General features: G+C 39.1%; 1 protein-coding gene across 4 annotated transcripts in view; it reads left to right on the top strand.

The window, feature by feature from the left end:
- Zpbp (zona pellucida binding protein) overlaps positions 1 to 22325 on the top strand; it is a 184600-nt gene extending 162275 nt beyond the window's left edge. For 2 of the 4 annotated variants that reach the window (XM_030246152.1, XM_006514755.4), the window contains exon 9: positions 19252 to 22325. In XM_030246152.1, the coding sequence (XP_030102012.1) occupies positions 19252 to 19346 (95 nt within the window). In that variant the 3' untranslated portion in view covers positions 19347 to 22325. The remainder of the gene's footprint in view (positions 1 to 19251) is intronic. The other 2 variants (NM_001185153.1, NM_015785.2) reach the window with 1 other exon arrangement.
- Positions 22326 to 23967: the final 1642 nt, after the last annotated feature.

Raw genomic sequence — 23967 nt, 5'->3', positions numbered from 1 at the left:
TCATTCACTCATTTGATCTCTGCATTTCATTGGTATCTGTTATAATGGGTCTCTTATCCATCTCTAATTTATTAGTATTATTAGTATGGCTCTCTCTCTCTCTCTCTCTCTCTCTCTCTCTCTCTCTCTCTCTCTCTCTCCCTCTTTCTCTCTGTCTCTCTCTCTTAGTTTAGCTAAATATTTAATTTTCTTATTTTTTTAAAAACTAATTTTTGTTTCATTGATTCTTTGCACGTTTTGTTTTTATGTCTGCCCTGATTATAATGATTTCTTTCCATCTTCTTACTTGTGGTTTGGCTTGTTCTTTTTCAAAGAACTAGACGACAGAACCTTAAAGTCAGAATCTTAAGGTATATCATCAAGGTATATATTTGAGATCTCCTTATTTTTTGTAGTTTAAAATTTTTTTTCTAAATTATTTCATACAGGCATGCAATGTATTTAGATTATATCTACATCAACTCCTTTTGGATTTTTTCCACCTCAACTCACTTTTTAAAAAAATATTGAGTTCAATTATTGCTATCATATGTACACAGTATTATTAGCCATGAACTACCTACCCTGGGTCAAACGACTGAAGAAAACCGAATCTGTCCCAGCAATCATAAGTTCCCAACAGCTCCTCAGCTAGGTGTAGGGCTTTGTATGGTCCTACTCTCCATACTGGAATGACCATGTGGCATAATGTCTTAGTCTTGTGCCAGTAACCACAGCTGCTTTGAGTTCATGAATTCAGTGGCCCTGTTTTGTCTAGAATATACTACCTTGTCCCAGTCTTCTCTGACCTCTGACTATTATGATCTTTTCATCTCTTATTAACCAATGTTCCTTGAGCCTTATCAGGGAAAGGAATACATGTCCCATTTAGGGCATGAAGGGTTAATGCTACTTAAAAAAAAGTAAAATAAATAAAAGTAAAATAGTATTTCCTGTTGAGTTGTGAGTTAGGGGTTCCTAGAAATCCCAGACAATCAGGGCTTTTGCGTTTTTCCTGCTTAGGGACAAGAACTTGATAGTAAATATCGTCTTGTTGATACCATACTCTCTTAGTTATTGTTTTACTTTTGTGAACAGACATCATGATCAAGGCAAGTTTTATAAAGGACAGTATTTAATTAGAGCTGACTTATAGGTTCAGAGGTTCAGCCCATTATCATTAAGGCTGAAGCATGGCAGGATCCAGGCAGGCATGATGCAGGTGAAGCTAAGAGTTCTACATCTTCATCTGAAGGCTGCTAGGAGAAGACTGGTTCCCAGGCATCTAGGACAAGGGTCTTAAAGCCCATGTCCACAGTGACACATATGACTATAACTCCTAATAGTACCACACCCTAGGCCAAGCATATACAAATCATCAAACACACACTTTGATCACATGACATGGAGAAACCAAGCTTGTATGGACAAGGAAGCTACCTTTCTGTTGGCTAGCCTTTATACTGCATGAAGGTGCTATGTAGGCTGATGGGAGAGAAAAACTATCAACAGTCTTCCCTAGCTGTGAACTCTGAATTATAATAATGACGGACCTGGCAAGATACACTCATTGATACAATAGTGACATGAATGTTATGTCACTATTTACATAAATGTAATCAACAGCTTTCTAGTTAGATACAAGCCCCTCCATAGAAGTGAACTCATAATTGATAAACTATGAAAGCAGTCTGTTAAAAGGACACAGTTTCAAACTATCTTCTAAAAATTCATTTTTATATTAAAGGACTGGTCCAGTGAGTCTACTTTATTTCTGTCATTTGGTTGTCCATGTGAAAAGTTGTTGCAAAGTCCAAGTCATGAAACTTTTCTCAATTAATTTTTTGTATATATGATTTTATATTTTCAGTAAGCAATACATTATACAATATACTTTGACCATGCTTTTCCCCTCTCCTGACTCCTCTCTCCATTCCCTACCTACCCATCTATATACCCCCTCTCTCTTATTGTTAAAAACAGACAGTAAAAAACAAGAAACACACTCACAAAAACAGGATCCAAAATATTAAAGCAAAAGGCAATTAGTGTTGGTCAATTATTTTGGACATGATGAGGTCTATCCCTGGGTGTGGTTAGTATATCCAGTGATAATCAATTGGCGATAAATATTTTTCTTTTCTTTTCTTTGCTACCGGGTATCAATTGTAGATACCATCTTTTAGTGGTGGGAGGTCAGATCCACTTTCTCCTCTTGGGTTAGGACACCATTTGTTTTGAATTTGTACAGGCCCAGTAAATGCTGTCACTGTCTCTGAGTTCATATGTCCTGTTCTGTCTGGAAGACACTGTGTCCTTCTGCACTCTTCTACATAGATCTTTGAACCCTGACAGAAGGGGTTTGATGGAAACATCCCATTAATCACTGAGTGTTCCAGAGTCTCTCACTCTCTACACCAATTGTTTGGTTGTGTGTTTTTGTGTTTAGTTTTCATCTACTTCAGGAAGGTCTCTGATGATTGCTGAGCAAGGCACTGATCTGTGGGTACAGAAGAATGTTACTAGAAGTAATTTTGTTAGTATGTTATTTTTAGTGGAACAGTAGTATGTAGCTTTCTGTGAGGCCTGTGATCTATCCAGTTTCAGGGTTTTGCCACCCTGTCAAGCATGGCCTCCATCTCATGAAGTGGGTCTTAAATCCAGTCAGAGAGTGGTTGTTACTCCCAGTGATGTTTGTTCCATGAATTTACCATATCATGCATGTTGGTCACCAATGTTGGACATGAGGCTTGTAGCTGGGCTGATGATTGTCTTTCTCCTTTGTAGCTTGCAGAGTACCTTTCTAGTACCATCAACAGTAGTGAGTAGGAGTGAAGGCTCTAGGTTGGCATCAACTTGACTTCTTCATGTTCAGGGAGATTTGCGCTGTTTTCCCATCAATTTGTAGAAAGCAACCAATAGTCTTGCCAATAACCTGAAGTATTTGGTGATTTCCATGAGGCCCTTTTGACCAGAAACTCAACAAGATGTAACTTACTGGTGGCAAAAGAGGTTTCACTTGATGGCTTAAGAGACCTTTTCTGAATTTAGTGAGATGACTATGGTAGATCAAATTTCCTGATTTACAGATGTTGAGCCATGCTTGTATCTGTAGGATGAAGCCAACTTGATCATATTATATGCCACATTCTAGATATGAGGGTATATATAGTTATCTAAAAGAAGAATTAAGAAATGTTTTTTCAGTTTCTATTTTTTCAGAATAATTTGAACAGTATTTGTATTAATTCTTCTTTAAAGGTTTGTAGTAGTCTGTGGATGAATCCATCAGATCTTATTTGGTTGGGAGACTTTTAATAACAGCTTCTATTTCACTAGGGGTTATGTGTTTGTTTAAATTACTTATCTGATCTTGATTTAACTTTGGTAGGTAAGATATAACAAGAAAATCATCCATTTCTTTGGTTTTCCTATTTGATGGAATACAGATTTTTAAAAGTATATACTTATAATTCTCTGAATTTCCTTGGCATCTCTTGTAATGTTTCTCCTTTCATCTCTAATTTTATTAATATGAATCTTTTCTCATTGTCTTTTAGTTAATTCTGTTAAGGTTTTGTTAATGTTATTTTCTAAAAGAGCTAGCTCTTAATTTCATTGATTTTTCATTTTTTTGTTTCTTTGCTTATTTCTATTTCATATATTTTATACCCCCTGACCTCCAATTTGAATATTTCTTGTTATGTACTCTTTTGGGCTGCTACTTGTTGTTATGGAGTTTTCAGATGTGTCTTAAGTTGATAATATGAGATCTCACTCATTTTGTTTGTTTAATGAGAGTAGTTAATGCTATGAATTTTATGTCTTAGAACCACTTGTCTTGTCCCATATGTGTGGATATGATGTATTTTCCATTTAATTCATTTCCTAAAGGTTTTATTTCCTTTTTATTTCTCTCCGGACACATTTTTTATTCAGTAGTGAGTTGTTCAGTTTCAGTGAGTTTGTATATTTTCTCTTATTTCTGTTTTTGTTGAGATCCAGCTTTAATCCATGGTGGTCAGATAGGAGGCAGAGTGTTATTTCCATTTCCCCATATCTGTTTAAACTTGCTTTGTGTCCAAGTACTTAGACAACTTTGGAGACTGTTTCTTGAATTGATGAGAATAAAGTATATGGCTTTGTCTTTGAGTTAATATGTTCTGTAGATATCTGCTGTGTTCATTTGATTTATGATGTCATTTAACTCCATTTCTCTTTTTAGTGTTTGTCTGCATGGCCTGTCTATTGGCAATAATGAGGTATTGAAGTCACCCACTATCACTGTGTAAGGGTCAGTGTGTGGTTTTAGGCGTAGTAGTGTTTCTTTTATGAACTTGAGTACCCTTATGTTTGGTGCATAAATGTTTAAAATTGCAATGTACTTTTGCTGGATTTTTCTTGTAAGTATATAGTATTCTTTGCTGCCTCTTCTGAATAGTTTTGGTTTGAAGTGTATTCTGTCAGATATTAAAATGGCTACAACTGTTTGCTTCTTGGGTTCATTTGCTTGGAATACCTTTTAACATCTTTTTACTGTGAGGTAATGTCTACTTTTGCTAGTAAGATGTGTTTTTAGATGCAGCACTCTGTTTCTTCTTTAGACTGGGGGCATTTCCTCTATGTTTTTTAAAATTTTTTCTGTGCCTTTGATCTGGCTTTCTTCTCTTTCTTTTATTTCTATTATTTGTAGATTTTTTTTCCTTTTCATAGTTTTTTAAGATTTAGTAGATGTTTGTCTAGAATTTTTCATACTTAACATTTTTGTTGACTGAGCTATCACATTTCTTCTCCTTGTCTTCAACAGCTGAGATATTATCTGTATTTTGCAATCTGTTTCTGAGCCTTACCTCTGAGGTTTTCATTTAATATCCTAAAGTTTTCATTGTCCCTGATTTAAATTTATACTTTAGGTCATTGATATTTTAAATTCATTTTATATATGAAATCAGATAAGAGTCCAACTTTATTTGATTTTGTGTGAATATTAATTTTTGCAACTTTGCAACATTTGTTGAATGAATTATCATTTTTCATTGAATATATTTTTAATTTTTTTATTAAAGAATTTTTTACTAGATATTTTCTTCATTTACATTTCAAATGCTACCCTGAAAGTCCCCTTTACACTCCCCCGACCGACCCTGCTCTCAAACCCACCCACTCCCGCTTCCTGGCCCTGGCATTCCCCTGTACTAGGGCATATAATCTTTGCAAGACCAAGGCCTCTCCTCCCAATGATGACGAACTATACCATCTTCTGCTACATATGCAGCTAGAGACATGAGCTCAGGGGGTACTGGTTAGTTCATATTGTTGTTCCTCCTATAGGGTTACAGACTCCTTCAGCTCTTTGGGTACTTTCTTTAGCTACTCCATTGGGGGCCCTGTGTTCCATCCAATAGATGACTGTGAGCATCCACTTCAGTATTTGTCAGGCACTGGCATAGCCTCACAAGAGACAGCTCTATAAGGGTCATGTCAGCATTCATTGAATATCTTAATTAAAATTATTTGATGCAATGAAAGAATTTACTACTGTTGTCTCTATTTTATTTTTCTAGGCATAATATATCTATGTGTATGCCTGGCCACACTATCTTAACTAGTGTAATTTTGTTATTATGTTTAAAAATGAGGAAATTTGAGGATTTATCTTTCATTTTCAAGGTGTTTTGGTATTTGGGGTTTTTTGAGATAATAAATTAATTTTAGGGGGTATTAGTCAGTTTCCAAAGATAATAGCCGTTTATATTTGATAGGGATTACATTGAATCTAACTTAGCTTTTGGTAAAGTTGACATTTTAGCAGTAGCAAGTCTAATACATGAACATGGAATACATGTCCTTTTTATTTGTGTTTTCAATTTATTTCAGTGATTGCTGATCATTTTTAATATATAAAATTTGATAGCTTGAATAAGTTTATCTCATAATGTTACCTTTTGTTGCATTATAATGGAATGTCTTCTTAATTTCCATTTAGGATTCTTACCTACAATATGCAACTCAGGTTTGTAATTAAAACTTTACCTACATTTTTGTTTTTTTATTTCATTTTTTATTAGATATTTTCTTCATTTACATTTCAAATGCTATCCCGAAAGTCCCCTATACCCTCCTCTCGCCCTTCTCCCCAACCCACCTACTTTTGCTTCCTGGCCCTGGTATTCCCCTGTACTGGAACATATGATCTTTGCAAGACCAAGGGCCTCTTCTCCCATTGATGGTCGACTAGGCCATCCTCTGCTACATATGCAACTAGAGACAGAGTTCTGGGGCGTGGGGGGGGGGGGGTTTACTGGTTAGTTCATATTGTTGATTCTCCTGTAGGATTGCCGACCCCTTTAGCTCCTTGGGTATTTTCTCTAGCTCCTTCTTTAGGGACCCTGTGTTCCATCCAATAGATGACTGTGAGCATCCACTTTTGTATTTGCCAGGCACTGGCATAGCCTCACAAGAGATAGCTATATCATGGTCCTGTTGGCAAAATCTTGCTGGCATATGCAATATTGGCTTTGGGGGTTGTATATGGGATGGATCCCTGGGTGGGGGCAGTCTCTGGATTGTCCTTTCTTCCATCTCAGATTCGAAGTTTGTCTCTGTAACTCCTTCCATGGGTATTTTGTTCCCCATCCTTACCAATCCTAAACCAGATAGGTGACTAATATCCAATATATAAAAATAACTCAAAAAGATAGACTCCAGAAAACCAAATGACTCTATTAAAAAATGGGATTCAGAACTAGACAAAGAATTCTCAACTGAGTAATACTGAATGGCCGAGAAACACCTGAAAAAATGTTCAACATCCTTAATCATCAAGGAAATGCAAATCAAAACATCTCTGAGATTCCACCTCATACCAGTCAGAATGGCTAAGATAAAAAATTCAGGTGACAGCAGATGCTGGCGTGGATGTGGAGAAAGAGGAACACTCCTCCATTGTTGGTGTGATTGCAAGCTTGTACAACCACTCTGGAAATCAGTTTGGCAGTTCCTCAGAAAATTGGACATAGTACTACAGCAGGATCTAGCAATACCTCTCCTGGGCATATACCCAGAAGACGTTCCAACTTATAATCAGGACACTTGCTCCACTATGTTCATAGCAGCCTTATTTATAATAGCCAGAAGGTGGAAAGAACCCAGATGTCCCTCAACAGAGGAATGGATACAGAAAATGTGGTACATTTAACAATGGAGTACTACTCAGCTATTAAAAACAATGAATTTATGAGATTCTTGGGAAAATGGATGTATCTGGAGGATATCATCCTGAGTGAGGTAACCCAATCACAAAAGAACACACATGACATGCACTCACTGATAAGTGGATATTAACCCAGAAACTTAGACTACCCAAGATACAATTTGCAAAACACTTGAAACTCAAGAAGGAAGACCAACGCATGGATACTTCGTTCCTTCTTAATGTTCATTTTCTTTTTTTTTTTTTTTTTTTTTTTTTTATTTTTTTTTCCATTTTTTATTAGGTATTTAGCTCATTTACATTTCCAATGCTATACCAAAAGTCCCCCTTACCCACCCACCCCCACTCCCCTACCCACCCACTCCCCCCCTTTGGCCCTGGCGTTCCCCTGTACCGGGGCACACAAAGTCTGCGTGTCCAATGGGCCTCTCTTTCCAGTGATGGCCGACTAGGCCATCTTTTGATACATATGCAGCTAGAGTCAAGAGCTCAGGGGTACTGGTTAGTTCATAATGTTGTTCCACCTATAGGGTTGAAGATCCCTTTAGCTCCTTGGATACTTTCTCTAGCTCCTCCATTGGGAGCCCTGTGATCCATCCATTAGCTGACTGTGAGCATCCACTTCTGTGTTTGCTAGGCCCCGGCATAGTCTCACAAGAGACAGCTACATCTGGGTCCTTTCGATAAAATCTTGCTAGTATATGCAATGGTGTCAGCGTTTGGATGCTGATTATGGGGTGGATCCCTGGATATGGCAGTCTCTACATGGTCCATCCTTTCATCTCAGCTCCAAACTTTGTTTCTGTAACTCCTTCCATGGGTGTTTTGTTCCCACTTCTAAGGAGGGGCATAGTGTCCACACTTCAGTCTTCATTTTTCTTGAGTTTCATGTGTTTAGGAAATTGTATCTTATATCGTGGGTATCCTAGGTTTTGGGCTAGTATCCACTTATCAGTGAGTACATATTGTGTGAGTTCCTTTGTGATTGTGTTACCTCACTCAGGATGATGCTCTCCAGGTCCATCCATTTGGCTAGGAATTTCATAAATTCATTCTTTTTAATAGCTGAGTAGTACTCCATTGTGTAGATGTACCACATTTTCTGTATCCATTCCTCTGTTGAGGGGCATCTGGGTTCTTTCCAGTTTCTGGCTATTATAAATAAGGCTGCTATGAACATAGTGGAGCATGTGTCCTTCTTACCAGTTGGGGCTTCTTCTGGATATATGCCCAGGAGAGGTATTGCTGGATCCTCCGGTAGTACTATGTCCAATTTTCTGAGGAACCGCCAGACTGATTTCCAGAGTGGTTGTACAAGCCTGCAATCCCACCAACAATGGAGGAGTGTTCCTCTTTCTCCACATCCTCGCCAGCATCTGCTGTCACCTGAATTTTTGATCTTAGCCATTCTCACTGGTGTGAGGTGGAATCTCAGGGTTGTTTTGATTTGCATTTCCCTGATGATTAAGGATGTTGAACATTTTTTCAGGTGCTTCTCTGCCATTCGGTATTCCTCAGGTGAGAATTCTTTGTTCAGTTCTGAGCCCCATTTTTTAAGGGGGTTATTTGATTTTCTGAGGTCCACCTTCTTGAGTTCTTTATATATGTTGGATATTAGTCCCCTATCTGATTTAGGATAGGTAAAGATCCTTTCCCAGTCTGTTGGTGGTCTTTTTGTCTTATAGACAGTGTCTTTTGCCTTGCAGAAACTTTGGAGTTTCATTAGGTCCCATTTGTCAATTCTCGATCTTACAGCACAAGCCATTGCTGTTCTGTTCAGGAATTTTTCCCCTGTGCCCATATCTTCAAGGCTTTTCCCCACTTTCTCCTCTATAAGTTTCAGTGTCTCTGGTTTTATGTGAAGTTCCTTGATCCACTTAGATTTGACCTTAGTACAAGGAGATAAGTATGGATCGATTCGCATTCTTCTACATGATAACAACCAGTTGTGCCAGCACCAATTGTTGAAAATGCTGTCTTTCTTCCACTGGATGGTTTTGGCTCCCTTGTCGAAGATCAAGTGACCATAGGTGTGTGGGTTCATTTCTGGGTCTTCAATTCTATTCCATTGGTCCACTTGTCTGTCTCTATACCAGTACCATGCAGTTTTTATCACAATTGCTCTGTAGTAAAGCTTTAGGTCAGGCATGGTGATTCCACCAGAGGTTCTTTTATCCTTGAGAAGAGTTTTTGCTATCCTCGGTTTTTTGTTATTCCAGATGAATTTGCAAATTGCTCCTTCTAATTCGTTGAAGAATTGAGTTGGAATTTTAATGGGGATTGCATTGAATCTGTAGATTGCTTTTGGCAAGATAGCCATTTTTACAATGTTGGTCCTGCCAATCCATGAGCATGGGAGATCTTTCCATCTTCTGAGATCTTCTTTAATTTCTTTCTTCAGGGACTTGAAGTTTTTATCATACAGATCTTTCACTTCCTTCGTTAGAGTCACGCCGAGATATTTTATATTATTTGTGGCTATTGAGAAGGGTGTTGTTTCCCTAATTTCTTTCTCAGCCTGTTTATTCTTTGTGTAGAGAAAGGCCATTGACTTGTTTGAGTTAATTTTATATCCAGCTACTTCACCGAAGCTGTTTATCAGGTTTAGGAGTTCTCTGTTGGAATTTTTAGGGTCACTTATATATACTATCATATCATCTGCAAAAAGTGATATTTTGACTTCCTCTTTTCCAATTTGTATCCCCTTGATCTCCTTTTGTTGTCGAATTGCTCTGGCTAATACTTCAAGTACTATGTTGAAAAGGTAGGGAGAAAGTGGGCAGCCTTGTCTAGTCCCTGATTTTAGTGGGATTGCTTCCAGCTTCTCTCCATTTACTTTGATGTTGGCTACTGGTTTGCTGTAGATTGCTTTTATCATGTTTAGGTATTGGCCTTGAATTCCTGATCTTTCCAGAACTTTTATCATGAATGGGTGTTGGATCTTGTCAAATGCTTTTTCTGCATCTAAGGAGATGATCATGTGGTTTTTGTCTTTGAGTTTGTTTATATAATGGATTACATTGATGGATTTTCGTATATTAAACCATCCCTGCATCCCTGGAATAAAACCTACTTGGTCAGGATGGATGATTGCTTTAATGTGTTCTTGGATTCGGTTAGCGAGAATTTTATTAAGGATTTTTGCATCGATGTTCATAAGAGAAATTGGTCTGAAGTTCTCTATCTTTGTTGGATCTTTCTGTGGTTTAGGTATCAGAGTAATAGTGGCTTCATAAAATGAGTTGGGTAGAATACCTTCTACTTCTATCTTGTGAAAAAGTTTGTGCAGAACTGGAGTTAGATCTTCTTTGAAGGTCTGATAGAACTCTGCACTAAACCCGTCTGGTCCTGGGCTTTTTTTGGCTGGGAGACTATTAATAACTGCTTCTATTTCTTTAGGGGATATGGGACTGTTTAGAAGGTCAACTTGATCCTGATTCAACTTTGGTACCTGGTATCTGTCCAGAAATTTGTCCATTTCGTCCAGGTTTTCCAGTTTTGTTGAGTATAGCCTTTTGTAGAAGGATCTGATGGTGTTTTGGATTTCTTCAGGATCTGTTGTTATGTCTCCCTTTTCATTTCTGATTTTGTTAATTAGGATTTTGTCCCTGTGCCCTTTAGTGAGTCTAGCTAAGGGTTTATCTATCTTGTTGATTTTCTCAAAGAACCAACTCCTCGTTTGGTTAATTCTTTGAATAGTTCTTCTTGTTTCCACTTGGTTGATTTCACCCCTGAGTTTGATTATTTCCTGCCGTCTACTCCTCTTGGGTGAATTTGCTTCCTTTTTTTCTAGAGCTTTTAGATGTGTTGTCAAGCTGCTAGTATGTGCTCTCTCCCGTTTTTTCTTGAAGGCACTCATAGCTATGAGTTTCCCTCTTAGAAATGCTTTCATTGTGTCCCAAAGGTTTGGGTACGTTGTGGCTTCATTTTCATTAAACTCTAAAAAGTCTTTAATTTCTTTCTTTATTCCTTCCTTGACCAAGGTATCATTGAGAAGAGTGTTGTTCAGTTTCCATGTGAATGTTGGCTTTCTGTTATTTATTTTGTTATTGAAGATCAGCCTTAGTGCATGGTGATCTGATAGGATACATGGGACAATTTCAATATTTTTGAATCTGTTGAGGCCTGATTTGTGACCTATTATGTGGTCAATTTTGGAGAAGGTACCATGAGGTGCTGAGAAGAAGGTATATCCTTTTGTTTTAGGGTAAAATGTTCTGTAGATATCTGTCAGATCCATTTGTTTCATCACTTCTGTTAGTTTCAGTGTGTCCCTGTTTAGTTTCTGTTTCCATGATCTGTCCATTGGTGAAAGTGGTGTGTTGAAGTCTCCCACTATTATTGTGTGAGGCGCAATGTGTGCTTTGAGCTTTACTAAAGTTTCTTTAGTGAATGTGGCTGCTCTTGTATTTGGAGCATAGATATTCAGAATTGAGAGTTCCTCTTGGAGGATTTTACCTTTGATGAGAATGAAGTGTCCCTCCTTGTCTTTTTTGATGACTTTGGGTTGGAAGTCAATCTTATCAGATATTAGGATGGCTACTCCTGCTTGTTTCTTCATACCATTTGCTTGGAAAATTGTTTTCCAGCCTTTCATTCTGAGGTAGTGTCTATCTTTTTCTCTGAGATGAGTTTCCTGTAAGCAGCAAAATGTTGGGTCTTGTTTGTGTAGCCAGTTTGTTAGTCTATGTCTTTTTATTGGCGAGTTGAGACCATTGATGTTAAGAGATATTAAGGAAAAGTAATTGTTGCTTCCTGTTATTTTAGTTGTTAAAGGTGGCATTCTGTTCTTGTGGCTGTCTTCTTTTAGGTTTGTTGAGGGATTACCTTCTTGTTTTTTCTAGGGCGTTGTTCCCGTTCTTGTATTGGTTTTTTTCTGTTATTATCCTTTGAAGGGCTGGATTCGTGGAGAGATAATGCGTGAATTTGGTTTTGTCGTGGAATACTTTGGTTTCTCCCTCTATGATAATTGAGAGTTTGGCTGGGTATAGTAGCCTGGGCTGCAGTTTGTGTTCTCTTAGTGTCTGTATAACATCTGTCCAGGCTCTTCTGGCTTTCATAGTCTCTGGTGAAAAATCTGGTGTAATTCTGATAGGCTTGCCTTTATATGTTACTTGACCTTTTTCCCTTACTGCTTTTAGTATTCTATCTTTATTAAGTGCATTTGATGTTCTGATTATTATGTGTCGGGAGGAATTTCTTTTCTGGTCCAGTCTATTTGGAGTTCTGTAGGCTTCTTGTATGTTCATATGCATCTCATTCTTTAGATTTGGGAAGTTTTCTTCAATAATTTTGTTGAAGATGTTTGCTGGACCTTTGAGTTGAAAATCTTCATTCTCATCCACTCCTATTATCCGTACGTTTGGTCTTCTTATTGTGTCCTGGATTTCCTGGATATTTTGAGTTAGGATCTTTTTGCATTTTCCATTTTCTTTGATTGTTGTGCCGATGTTCTCTATGGAATCTTCTGCACCTGAGATTCTCTCTTCCATCTCTTGTATTCTGTTGCTGATGCTCAAATCTATGGTTCCAGATTTCTTTCCTAGGGTTTCTATCTCTAGTGTTGCCTCGCTTTGAGTTTTCTTTATTGTGTCTACTTCCCTTTTTAGGTCTAGTATGGTTTTGTTCATTTCCATCACCTGTTTGTATGTTTTTTCCTCTTTTTCTGTAAGGACTTCTACCTGTTTGATTGTGTTTTCCTGTTTTTCTTTAAGGACTTGTAACTCTTTAGCAGTGTTCTCCTGTATTTCTTTAAGTGATTTATTAAAGTCCTTCTTGATGTCCTCTACCATCATCATGAGATATGCTTTTAAATCTAGGTCTAGGTTCTCAGGTGTGTTGGGGTTCCCTGGACTGGGCGAAGTGGGTGTGCTGGGTTCTGGTGATGGTGAGTGGTCTTGGTTCCTGTTAGTAAGATTCCTCCGTTTACCTTTCGCCATCTGGTAATCTCTGGAGTTAGTAGTTATAGTTGACTCTGTTTAGAGATTGTTCTTCTGGTGATTCTGTTACCGTCTATCAGCAGACCTGGGAGACAGATTCTCTCCTCTGAGTTTCCGTGCTCAGAGCACTCTCTGCTGGCAAGCTCTCTTACCGGGAAGGTGCGCAGATATCTTGTATTTGGACCTCCTCCTGGCCGAAGAAGAAGGCCCAAAACAGGACCTTTCTCAGACACTGTGTTGCTTTGGCAGTTCCCAGGTGGTACAGACTCTCACCTAAGCAGACTAAATTCCTAAGTTCCTTGGAGTCCCGGGACCAAGATGGCGACCGCTGCTGCTATGGCTTAGGCCGCCTCCCCTGCCGGGTGGGCACCTGTCCTCCGGTCCGGAAGGTGGCCGGCTGTCCCCGGCCCACACAGGGTGCTGCCTCAGCGCCTCTGTGCTTCTGCCTGTTCCAGAAGCTGTCAGGTTCTCTGGCGCACCCTCTCACCTGTTCAGACTAATTTCCTAAGTTCGTCGGGTCTCGGACCAAGATGGCGACCGCTGCTGCTGTGGCTTAGGCCGCCTCCCCAGCCGGACGGGCACCTGTCCTCCGGTCCGGACGGTGGCTGGCTGTCCCCGGCCCACAAAGGGTGCTGCCTCAGCGCCTCTGTGCTTCCGCCTGTTCCAGAAGCTGTCAGGTTCTCTGGCGTACCCTCTCACCTGTTCAGACTAATTCCCTAAGTTCGGCGGGTCCCGGACCAAGATGGCGACCGCTGCTGCTGTGGCTTAGGTCGCCTCCCCAGCCGGGCGGGCACCTGTCCTCTGGTCCGGAAGGTGGCCGGCTGTCCCCGGCCCACACAGGGTGCTGCCTCAGCGCCTCTTGTGCTTCTGCCTGTTCCAGAAGCTGTCAGGTTCTCTGGCGCACCCTCTCACCTGTTCAGACTAATTTCCCAAGTTCGGCGGGTCCCGGACCAAGATGGCGACCGCTGCTGCTGTGGCTTAGGCCGCCTCCCCAGCCGGGTGGGCACCTGTCCTCTGGTCCGGAAGGTGGCCAGCTGTCCCCGGCCCACACAGGGTGCTGCCTCAGCGCCTCTGTGCTTCCGCCTGTTCCAGAAGCTGTCAGGTTCTCTGGTGCACCCTCTCACCTGTTCAGACTAATTTCCTAAGTTCGGCGGGTCCCGGACCAAGACGTCGACCGCTGCTGCTGTGGCTCAGGTCGCCTCCCCAGCCGGGCGGGCACCTGTCCTCCGGTCCGGAAGGTGGCCGGCTGTCCCCGGCCCACACAGGGTGCTGCCTCAGCCCCTCTGTGCTTCTGCCTGTTCCAGAGGCTGTCAGGTTCTCTGGCGCACCCCCCCACCTGCTCAGACTAATTTCCTAAGTTCGGCGGGTCCCGGACCAAGATGGCGACCGCTGCTGCTGTGGCTTAGGCCGCCTCCCCAGCCGGGCGGGCACCTGTCCTCCGGTCCAGACGGTGGCTGGCTGTCCCCGGCCCACAAAGGGCGCTGCCTCAGTGCCTCTGTGCTTCCGCCTGTTCCAGAAGCTGTCAGGTTCTCTGGCGCACCCTCTCACCTGTTCAGACTAATTTCCTAAGTTCGGCGGGTCTCGGACCAAGATCAATGTTCATTTTCTAACAACTTCCCATTCTCTGTGTTTTAGCTCCTAGCCACTACAGTTTTGCCAATTTCATGGTGTTGGCTAGATACTTTATGTTGTTTAATGTTTAATATAGATTCTACTTGACTAGACTAAGAAGCCTTTAAAAGTTGTAAAACACACCACAAGTGTGTATCTGTGTTTGTTTACAAAAGGGAACTAGGGCAGAAAGTCCTTCACTGAGTGTGGGACATGCGTAGACTAGAGTCAACAAAGCACTGAAGGGGAAGAGGAAAGTGGACTGTGCTGTTACTTTGATCAACAAAGGAACCCTAGGTATTTTACTCCTCTCTGCTTCCTGGTCACCATCATGTGACCCACTGTTCTTATAATGTCTTCTAAACCATGATGAATTAAATTTTGAAACTCTTGAGCCAAAATAAATCTTTCATCTCTTAGGTTGCTTCTCTCAATTATTTGATCCCATCCATGTTAATTTTAAAGAAACCTCTGTACTGTGATTTTTTTCACAACTTTAACATCTCTTCTTGCCACTAAAACTCTACCAGTTTCCACCATGCTTATCAATTTTTATGTTCTGGTTCTAATTTTTGCTTATCCCAATGGGTGGGAAGCAATATCTTACATTATTTTAATTTACTTTTCCCTTAATGAATATTGGTGTTCATCCTTTTTTATATGCTTGGTCTTGTGAATGTGCTTTCTTTCCTCTTCTCTCTGTATAGTCTGGAGTGCTTTTAAATGCCTAATGCTACTAAGTCTTTGCTTGCTTACTTGCTTACCCCTTGGCTCTACAGGCTCTTTAGGCATTTGTCTTGCATCCTTCAGTCTTCTCCTGTGTTTGTGGTTTTCAGAAATGATCCTTGGATGGAGTCAGAGCTATACTGTTACAGAGTACAATTGGAAACAGCCCTGAGGTTATGGTACTATTCAGTGGAACACAATGAGTAGGGTGTAGGGCTATTGTTTTGATTTGTTGTTGGTTTTGTTTTGGTTTTGGTTGTTTGTTTGACGTATTCAATCACCTCACAGAGTTCTGTTAGGATGGGGTGGGACAAGAGTAACTAAATCCAAGATAAAACTTATCACCATTTTGAAGACAGAACTTCATTGATCTTGTGTTAATTTAATTTTTGTGAATTGCCTAATTTCCAGAGCTCTTGCAGTATTATCTTGGCCAGTTGTCAGTAGCTTTTTTATGTATCCATGAAGGAATGAAAGCCAATCCTTCTTTTCTTTTCTTTTTTCTTTCTTTCTTTTTTTTATTTTTAATTTAATCTCTTTTTATAATTCAGATTTTATTCCCTTCCTGGTCCACCCTCCAACTGTTCCACATCTCATACCTCCTCCCCATCTCCCTGTCTTCAAGAGGAGGAGGTATGTTCCATATTCCAACCCCCACCTCCACCTCCCCTCAGACCTCTAAACTCCCTGGGGCCTCCAGCCTCTTGAGGTTTATGTGCATCTTCTCTGACTAAACCCAGACCCACCAGTCCTCTGCTGTTTATGTTTTGGGGACCCCATATCAGCTGGTGTATGTTGCGTGGTTGGTGGTCCAGTGTTTGAGAGGTCTCAGGTGTCCAGATTAATTGAGATTGCTGGTCCTCCTACAGCTATTGCTGGTCCTTCTCCTCAGCGTCTTTTGTCTATTGGTTGGATGTAAATATCTGCATCTGACTGTTTCAGCTGTTTGTTGAGTCTTTCAAAGGGCAGTCATGATAGGCCCTGTTTTTTGACCACACCATAGCCTTAGTGTCAGGTCTCGGGGCCTCCATTTGAGCTGGATTCCAATTTGTGCCTGTCACTGGATCTCCTTTTCCTCAGGATCTTTTCCATTTTTTTCCCCTGCAGATCTTTTGGATAGGAACAATTCTGGGTCAGAGTTTTTGACTGTGTGCTGACCACCCCATCCCTCACTTGATATCTTGTCTTTCTGCTGGAGGTGGGCTCTGGAAGTTCCCTCTTTCCACTGTGGGCATTTCATCTAAGGTCCCTCCCTTTGAGTCCTGAGAGTCTCTCACCACTCAGGACTCTGGTACATTCTTAGACCCAAAAGGACATGCATGATATGTACTCACTACTAAGTGGATATTAACCCAAAAAAGTACAGAATTCCCAGGATACAATCCATGGAACTCAAAAATGTTTAACAAGCTGAAAAGCCCAAGTGAGGATGCTTCAATTCCACCTGGGAGGGAGAAGAAAGCAATCACATGAGGAGGGAGAGAGCAAGGGACCTGGCTAGGAAAGGGAACAGGGAAGGAAAGAGGGGACATGATCAAGTAATGAGGTGGGGAGAGGGAAACAGGACTGAAGTCCTGAGGGCCAGAAGAAAGAATGGAAACAGGCAACCTCAGGAGGTAGGAGGTGAGGGGACCATCTAGAGTATTCCAAAGCTTTTTAATAGTCCCTTGATGACTTTTCTCTAATTTTAGAACATTTTAATAATTGTCTATGTTGCCTAGATTGCTGATATGGATAAGAACTTTTCATTGCTAACACTTCAAATGATATTGGTGGATTCTTTGCATATTTTATAATGTATACCATTTAAAACTTTCCTATACTTTCTTCTATTAAGTTGTATGCATTTTAATATATTCTAATCAATGTACCTGAAATATTTTTCTACATTTGTTCTTTGACTTTTGCATTTATGGCCTTTTATTAAGTTTTTAATTTAGTATATATCAGATAATTTTTATTTTGTTAATATTATTCCCACCCCCTTTAGGAAATTCTTTGTCCAAAGTTCATGAAAGTTTATTTTCTAAATTTCTTTTTTTTAATGTTAGTACTGGCTAGTCATCAAATGTTCCCTTTTGACCAAATTCAATAACTGTAGTTTGCTAATATTTTCCTATAGATTTAAATTATATTTCAAAAATTGTCTTAACTTCACTTAACAGAGCAAAATATTTTAGTATGTACTGTACTGGAAATATTGATACAGACAAGCATTCTTGTGAAATATGTTGCAAACAGTGCATTCTGCTTTCATGGTGATTTAAGAAGTTTGTTCAACATGTCAATATTTGTTCTTTAAGAAATATTAATACCTGGTTTGAGAGAAAGGTTGCTTTTGACACAATATTGTATTTCATCATTGGAAGTTTCATATATACTTTAAGTGTCTAAGGATGCTATATTATTAAACATAAAAATTAACTTTGTATAAGCAATATTTTCCACATTGGAAATACCATTCGATCAATAAATCATCTGGTGTAAATTGAAGAACTCTAGAATAATGTATGGAGAATACTACTTGTCCATAGGCAGTTAAACTATTTTTTATATTTTGGAAAGCATCTCAAACATAAATGACACAAAATAAACTAATATTAGGCAGATTTAAGTAGTAATAGAGTACTGACTAGTGTTGTTAAAAAGTTAGATGGTCCGTAGTAGCCATGCTTTAACATGATCTGCAATCATTCACTAATGCTTGCAACAGGAAAAAGAAGAAGTGGTTAATCAGAAACCTCAGCCCAATTAGTAGGTTTGGTAGATCATTTGCCATGCTTTCCCCAACCTGAAATGTATACAGTCAATACGGGTGGCTACTCAGAGTATAGCATTTGTCCCCGAGTAGCATTTGCTGAGTGCCTGCTTTTTATGTTAAGATTATAAAGTTGCCTGTTACTGTTCTTTGGCTAACAAGGAAAGGAGTCTAGAGACTTGATTGCTTCATCAGTAGGATTTGAACTTTCTTTTTAACCTGCTGCTGTGCAGTGACAGCTCCAAGAGTATTTGTGATAACAATGTTTACAGATATGGAATGATCAAACTGACCTAGGTCGAGAATTTCCCCAAATCAAGTGATACAAATTTATCAAGTGATACAAATAGAACTGATGAGCGTAGAAATAAGCTGAAGTCCTCTTGCAGCTCTTGGCTCTTTATATGCCGAAAATACAGTTATGATGGACTCTGCTATTGGCAGTGTTACTTTGTCTATAGTACTGACCTCTTATGGATTCTGTTATAATTTAAATGATGGTGTAGTAAGCCTTTAAACTCAACAGTATAGGATCACTAAGTTTATTTTAGGTGGGAGTGTTGATCTAAGCCAGACTTATAATGGTAATTATTTTAGATGTATGAGGAGTCTTGAGTAATCATATTTAGAGAAAGAAAACCATGATAGTTGCTAGCAGCTAAGAAAGATGCTAGAGAGTTACTCAGTTGTCATAGTAATGTTTTACAAGATGAAAATATTCTGGAGATTTGTATACATATGAGTATACCTAACATTACCAAAGGGAACACTTAAAATGGATAAGGTGGTAAATTCCATCATAGATATTCTACTTCAATTAGAAATGAAGAACATTCATCAGACATGGTGGTATATACCTGTAATCCCAATACTCTGCGAAGATCAGGAGTTCAAGGTCAACCTTGATTGTATGAGTGTCTTAAAACAACAACATCAAAATTAAGATTATGTGTGACAGTTTACATGGTGTTAAATTATGTAGCCCCATGGGGAATGTTGCTCATTAATGCATGTTTTATTCACAGTGGTCTGCAGCCCTGGATCCTTCAATCCCCGGGATGGAACTCATTGCCTCCAGTGCAACAACAGCCTGGTGTATGGAGCGAAGACATGCATGTAGGCCAGGGCCTTGTGGGACCCAGCAGCTCATTCAACATAAAAGTATATTTTTGAAGTACTAAAGTATAATAACTCACTATTATGCCAAAATTAAATAATCAGAATTTACAAAGATACGGTGTCCTCATTCAATCCAGTACTGTATGCATCATCTTTCTTGGTTAATGATAATGGTTAGCTGCATCTGACACCAGATGACTCCTTTGTCACTGCCTTTTAAAGATTGTTTCAAATGTTCTGTATTGGGTGATGTTAAAAGATTTTTCAGGAATTAAAAAAATACTCTTTATTTTTACTATATGTCACCTATATTCAGGCCATCCTATTTTATAAGAGCTTTAATCTTAACTTACAAAGTTTTAGCTATTTGAACTTGGCCTTTGACAGCTCAAAGCCAGTTTCAAATTACATGTCCTGGGTCTCCTTATTGTACTTGTTAGTGGAAGACCTAGTCCTAGAGAAATGGTGGCATTTAATATCAGTGTATTTGGCTTAAATGATCAGTTGACAGACTCTTAAACCAGACATAGAAGCATAGGCCTGTAATCTTAATAATTTGAAGCTGATGGCAGGAAGATCAAAAGTCCAAGGAGAGCTTGGACTATGTGAGAACCTGCCGCAAAAATCTCTTACAACGTTTGAGAATGTAGCTACCATTGAATGTTCTCAGTAGGCTGAAGCAGTTTGTCTCCCAACAGTGCTTCTAGGACAAAGGATTAATAAGGATCACAGTTTTCAGTTTTTGCACCTTTAAAATGCATGCTGTGTGTCAGAAGTCACTGCTGCTACCACTAATACTATCTTCTTTTACATTTGGATGCCACATTGGAATATGAAGAGTTGCGTAAAGATTTAAATAGAGGAAAATCCACAAATAACTTTGGAGTCATTTTCTAAAGTTCTTATTGATCAGCCGGTTCACATTTCCTTCATCTTCTCTGTGAGACGTTGCCTGCTTTGCTTTTGACATCAGCCGCTCAAGGATGGAAAACCAAATAGTTGGATCTTACTGAGATCCTTGAAGTGGCAGCATCTTTAAGTGCCAGGTTGGCTAACAAGGAAGTATACTTGTTGGCTTGTAGAGATAAAGCTAGCTAGAAAAGATCCTATTATATCTTCCTGTGAACAAGTGCAGCCTCAGTATTCTCATACAGAAGAAGGCAATTGGCCTGTGGTTGTTCTTGGTTAGCCCTGGTGGTAATTGCTTTCTTCCTCTGGGCTTTCATCATTAGCACCAATTGCTGCTTTATAGCTCATAGAGGTTTTTAGATGTCTTCTTTTCTCTGGCAGGCAACACAGTGAGTATTATACTGCTTGGGTAAAATATGAAATTTCTCTACATAACTAGCATATTCATCCTGTAACTTCTAGGACCCCAGTCTCCTCCTCTAAAACTTCTTGAAACTATCCCAATTTCTTAGGAATTTTCATAGGAATAGCAAGACAGAGTAGAGATATCAAAAGAACTGGGCTCTAAGGATGACACTCAATTATTTCCCTTGTAAATTGTGAACCCCGGCCTGCTCTGCACTTCCCAGCTCTATGACATAGGAAATTAATTATATATAAGCAAGGTAAATTTTCTGTTAGAGATAAAACAATCCTAGCTGATAAAGTACTAACTACAGGGAGTTGTAAAGCAAACACTGGGAAAGGAGGTTATCAAAGAACCAGCTATCAGCAGCTGTAGCTTTTTGTAAGCTCCCATATTCGCCATCATGAATCATTTCTTTTAATATTATGTGCTTTCCCATATATTGGGATTGATTCAATATATTCTTCCAATTGTCAACCTAGGAGAGCAGAGGTAGAGCTGTAATGGTGGTGATAAGTCTGGAGAACAGTGTCTTCCGGAAGCCATAGACCATCTTTATAGGAGTAGACATGCAATAGAAGTGTGTCTTTAGAAATACACTCTAGAATTAAGTTCCCAGTTTACACAGGCAGACTGTTCAACAAAACCTTACCAATGTTAGAGATCAGAGCAAGGTAAAATTAAGAGGTGAGGTCAAGAGAAGTATCTTTAGAAAGAGAAACAAAAGACAGACATTAATGATTACCCTTTGCTGTTTCATATAGTGAAATAATCCATTTGATTATGTGACATCACTGCTGTTTTAGCCAACCATGTGTTTGTATTCAGCATTCAGCTATACTAGCCTATTTCTAGTTATAGCCCTCTGCATACACTATAGTTAGGTTTTTATATGAATTAAAGGTCTATGACTGACAATATGTCAGTATCTAAAACAAAAGTTACTTCTGTTGTAATGTGATAAGATGGACAGTGTTAATCAGTGTTTAAAATGACATCAGCATGTGCCAGAAGCTGTGAGTGGTCTCTAAAAGATTGTTGTCATATAGCAGTTTCAGGGAGTTCAGCTTACATCAAAATAATTTCTTCCTGTACAATACCTTTTCAACTATATGAACAGATAATTACCTAATTTAATACCTAATTTAAGGGGAAATATCTATTTCCATTCTGTATTATATTTACATTAAATATGTAATGTATGTTCATTTAGCAGTATGGAAATAAAGATCTTTAAGTTTGGTTCAGTAATCTCATTTCCTGATGATTCAATTACTAACAAGTAAATTAGATAGGTGAAATGGCACTAAGTGTCACAGCGTATGTAGTAATAAGCAAAATTAGCACAAGTGCCCCTTAGGAAGGGCGAATAAACTGTTCTACTTTTACATTACAGGCTGTTTCCAAGCTAATGAATTGCTGTCACATTTTCAAATTGAATGAATTAATTCAGAACAACTATATACTTAACTGTATATTTTTGGATTATTATTGTTTGTATTTTGAGTTATAAAACAAATGCACTGAAATGTTTATCTCATGTTTGTCTCGTGTAACAGGATCATGCGTGAGTTTTTTTGATGCCTTCTGTTTATCAAAATTTCTTTAATGGTATGAATTACTTTCAAAATGTTAGAAGCAATAAACTTACTTTGAAAAACTGCAGGAGTAGCCATGAGAAAAGACGTTGTTATTCACCTTTCCAGCACTGGTTACTTTCTTCCATACACAGAGCATGGTTTTTCTAGAAGCTAGAGGAAAACTTTTCCTACATACCATGAGCTGAACCAGCCATAGGAATAGGAGGACAGAGTAGAGATAAAAGACAAAAGAACTGGGCTCTAAGGATGATACTCAATTATTGCCCCTGTTAATTATGAACCCTGGCCTGCCCTGTACTTCCCAGCTCTATGACATAGGAAATTAATTATATATAAGCAAGGTAAAATTTCTATTAGAGATAAAACAATCCTAGCTGATAAAGTACTAACTACAGGGAGTTGTAAAGCAAACACTGGGAAAGGAGGTTATCAAAGAACCAGCTATCAGCAGCGGTAGCTTTTTGTAAGCTCCCATATTCGCCATCATGAATCATTTCTTTTAATATTATGTGCTTTCCCAAGCTATTTGACTTAATGCATTCATGTAGGTTTCCTAGCTATAGTATTTCATCTGTTCTAGCAAAAATATGATGACGTAGTTAAGCATTCTAGTTGTGGGGTAATCCTGTTGCTTCTAAATTTTCAATGGTATGTATCACTATAGTTACGTTACTTTTGGTCCTTCTTAGGATACTTAATCTTCTCTGTATCAAATACTCAGATCTGGTAGGCTTTGATATTTCTAATCTTATGGACAACTCCCGGAAATTATAGTGATACCACAAAGAGTAAGCATTTCACTGTATTCTCTCTGATTCCATTTTTAACTTTATTCCCTGGATTTTCAGTTCAGAGTACTAGTGCGGTTGAGATCTCCTCCTGTGATAAAGCATTGGCCATGGCTGATTGTATTGTTTACTGAGTGCTCATGTAATTTCCCCATCTCTTTTATTTTCACCATTCTGATTTCATAGGATCTGAAGAAGTCAGAATAATTTAATGATGTGCATGGAATTTCGCACAGCAGGTGAGTAATGAGGACAAGTCTGACATAGCACCCCAGAGCCTTGACTTCTCTGTCTCAGATGCTATATCCCGATCTCTAACACTTAAGAGGCTTCTCTGCTCCTGTATCCCCAGAGCAGCTCATGTCCTTCCAGTTGATGTTGGGTCTCCAGGCAGTCGGTTTGCCTTTCATACAGATAAGAGAAGAAAACACACTTGGTAACATGTTTATATTATTTTGAATACTGTTACTAATGGTCTGACACTGTTTGGGAAGCTGGGAATTAGTATTTTTAGTTGATTCCCACTAATGTATATGTTATGCATACTTCTTCATACTAAAATTGTGATCATGCAGTTGAAGTGCTATAGTAACACTTAACCACTTTCTCTCTGAAGAAGGCTTGAGACCTTGGTGCTTGTTGATGGTATAGTAGACATACTGTTCTTCAGGTTTTGTCTGTAGAATTATTTTGTTAAAGTCTATTTTCACACCCTATCAGTTTGGTGTTCATTTCTTTGACCATCCGCATGCCCCTGCTGATAGTAGTAAATACCTCTGTTAGTTCATACAGACTGGGGAGGTGGCCACTTTGGGATTTGACCTACATCCTCAGAGGGAGATTGTGTACACATTTTTAAAGGATGGCAATAAAAAGCTTGGAGGGGGGCTAGGGTGAGCTGCAGTTGGATGAGTTGCT

The sequence above is a fragment of the Mus musculus genome, chromosome 11 (genome assembly GCF_000001635.26).
Source record: "Mus musculus strain C57BL/6J chromosome 11, GRCm38.p6 C57BL/6J".
In the NCBI taxonomy this organism is placed as follows: domain Eukaryota; kingdom Metazoa; phylum Chordata; class Mammalia; order Rodentia; family Muridae; genus Mus; species Mus musculus.
The sequence above is the reverse complement of the archived record's forward strand: the minus strand, read 5'-3'. Positions and strand labels throughout refer to the sequence as shown.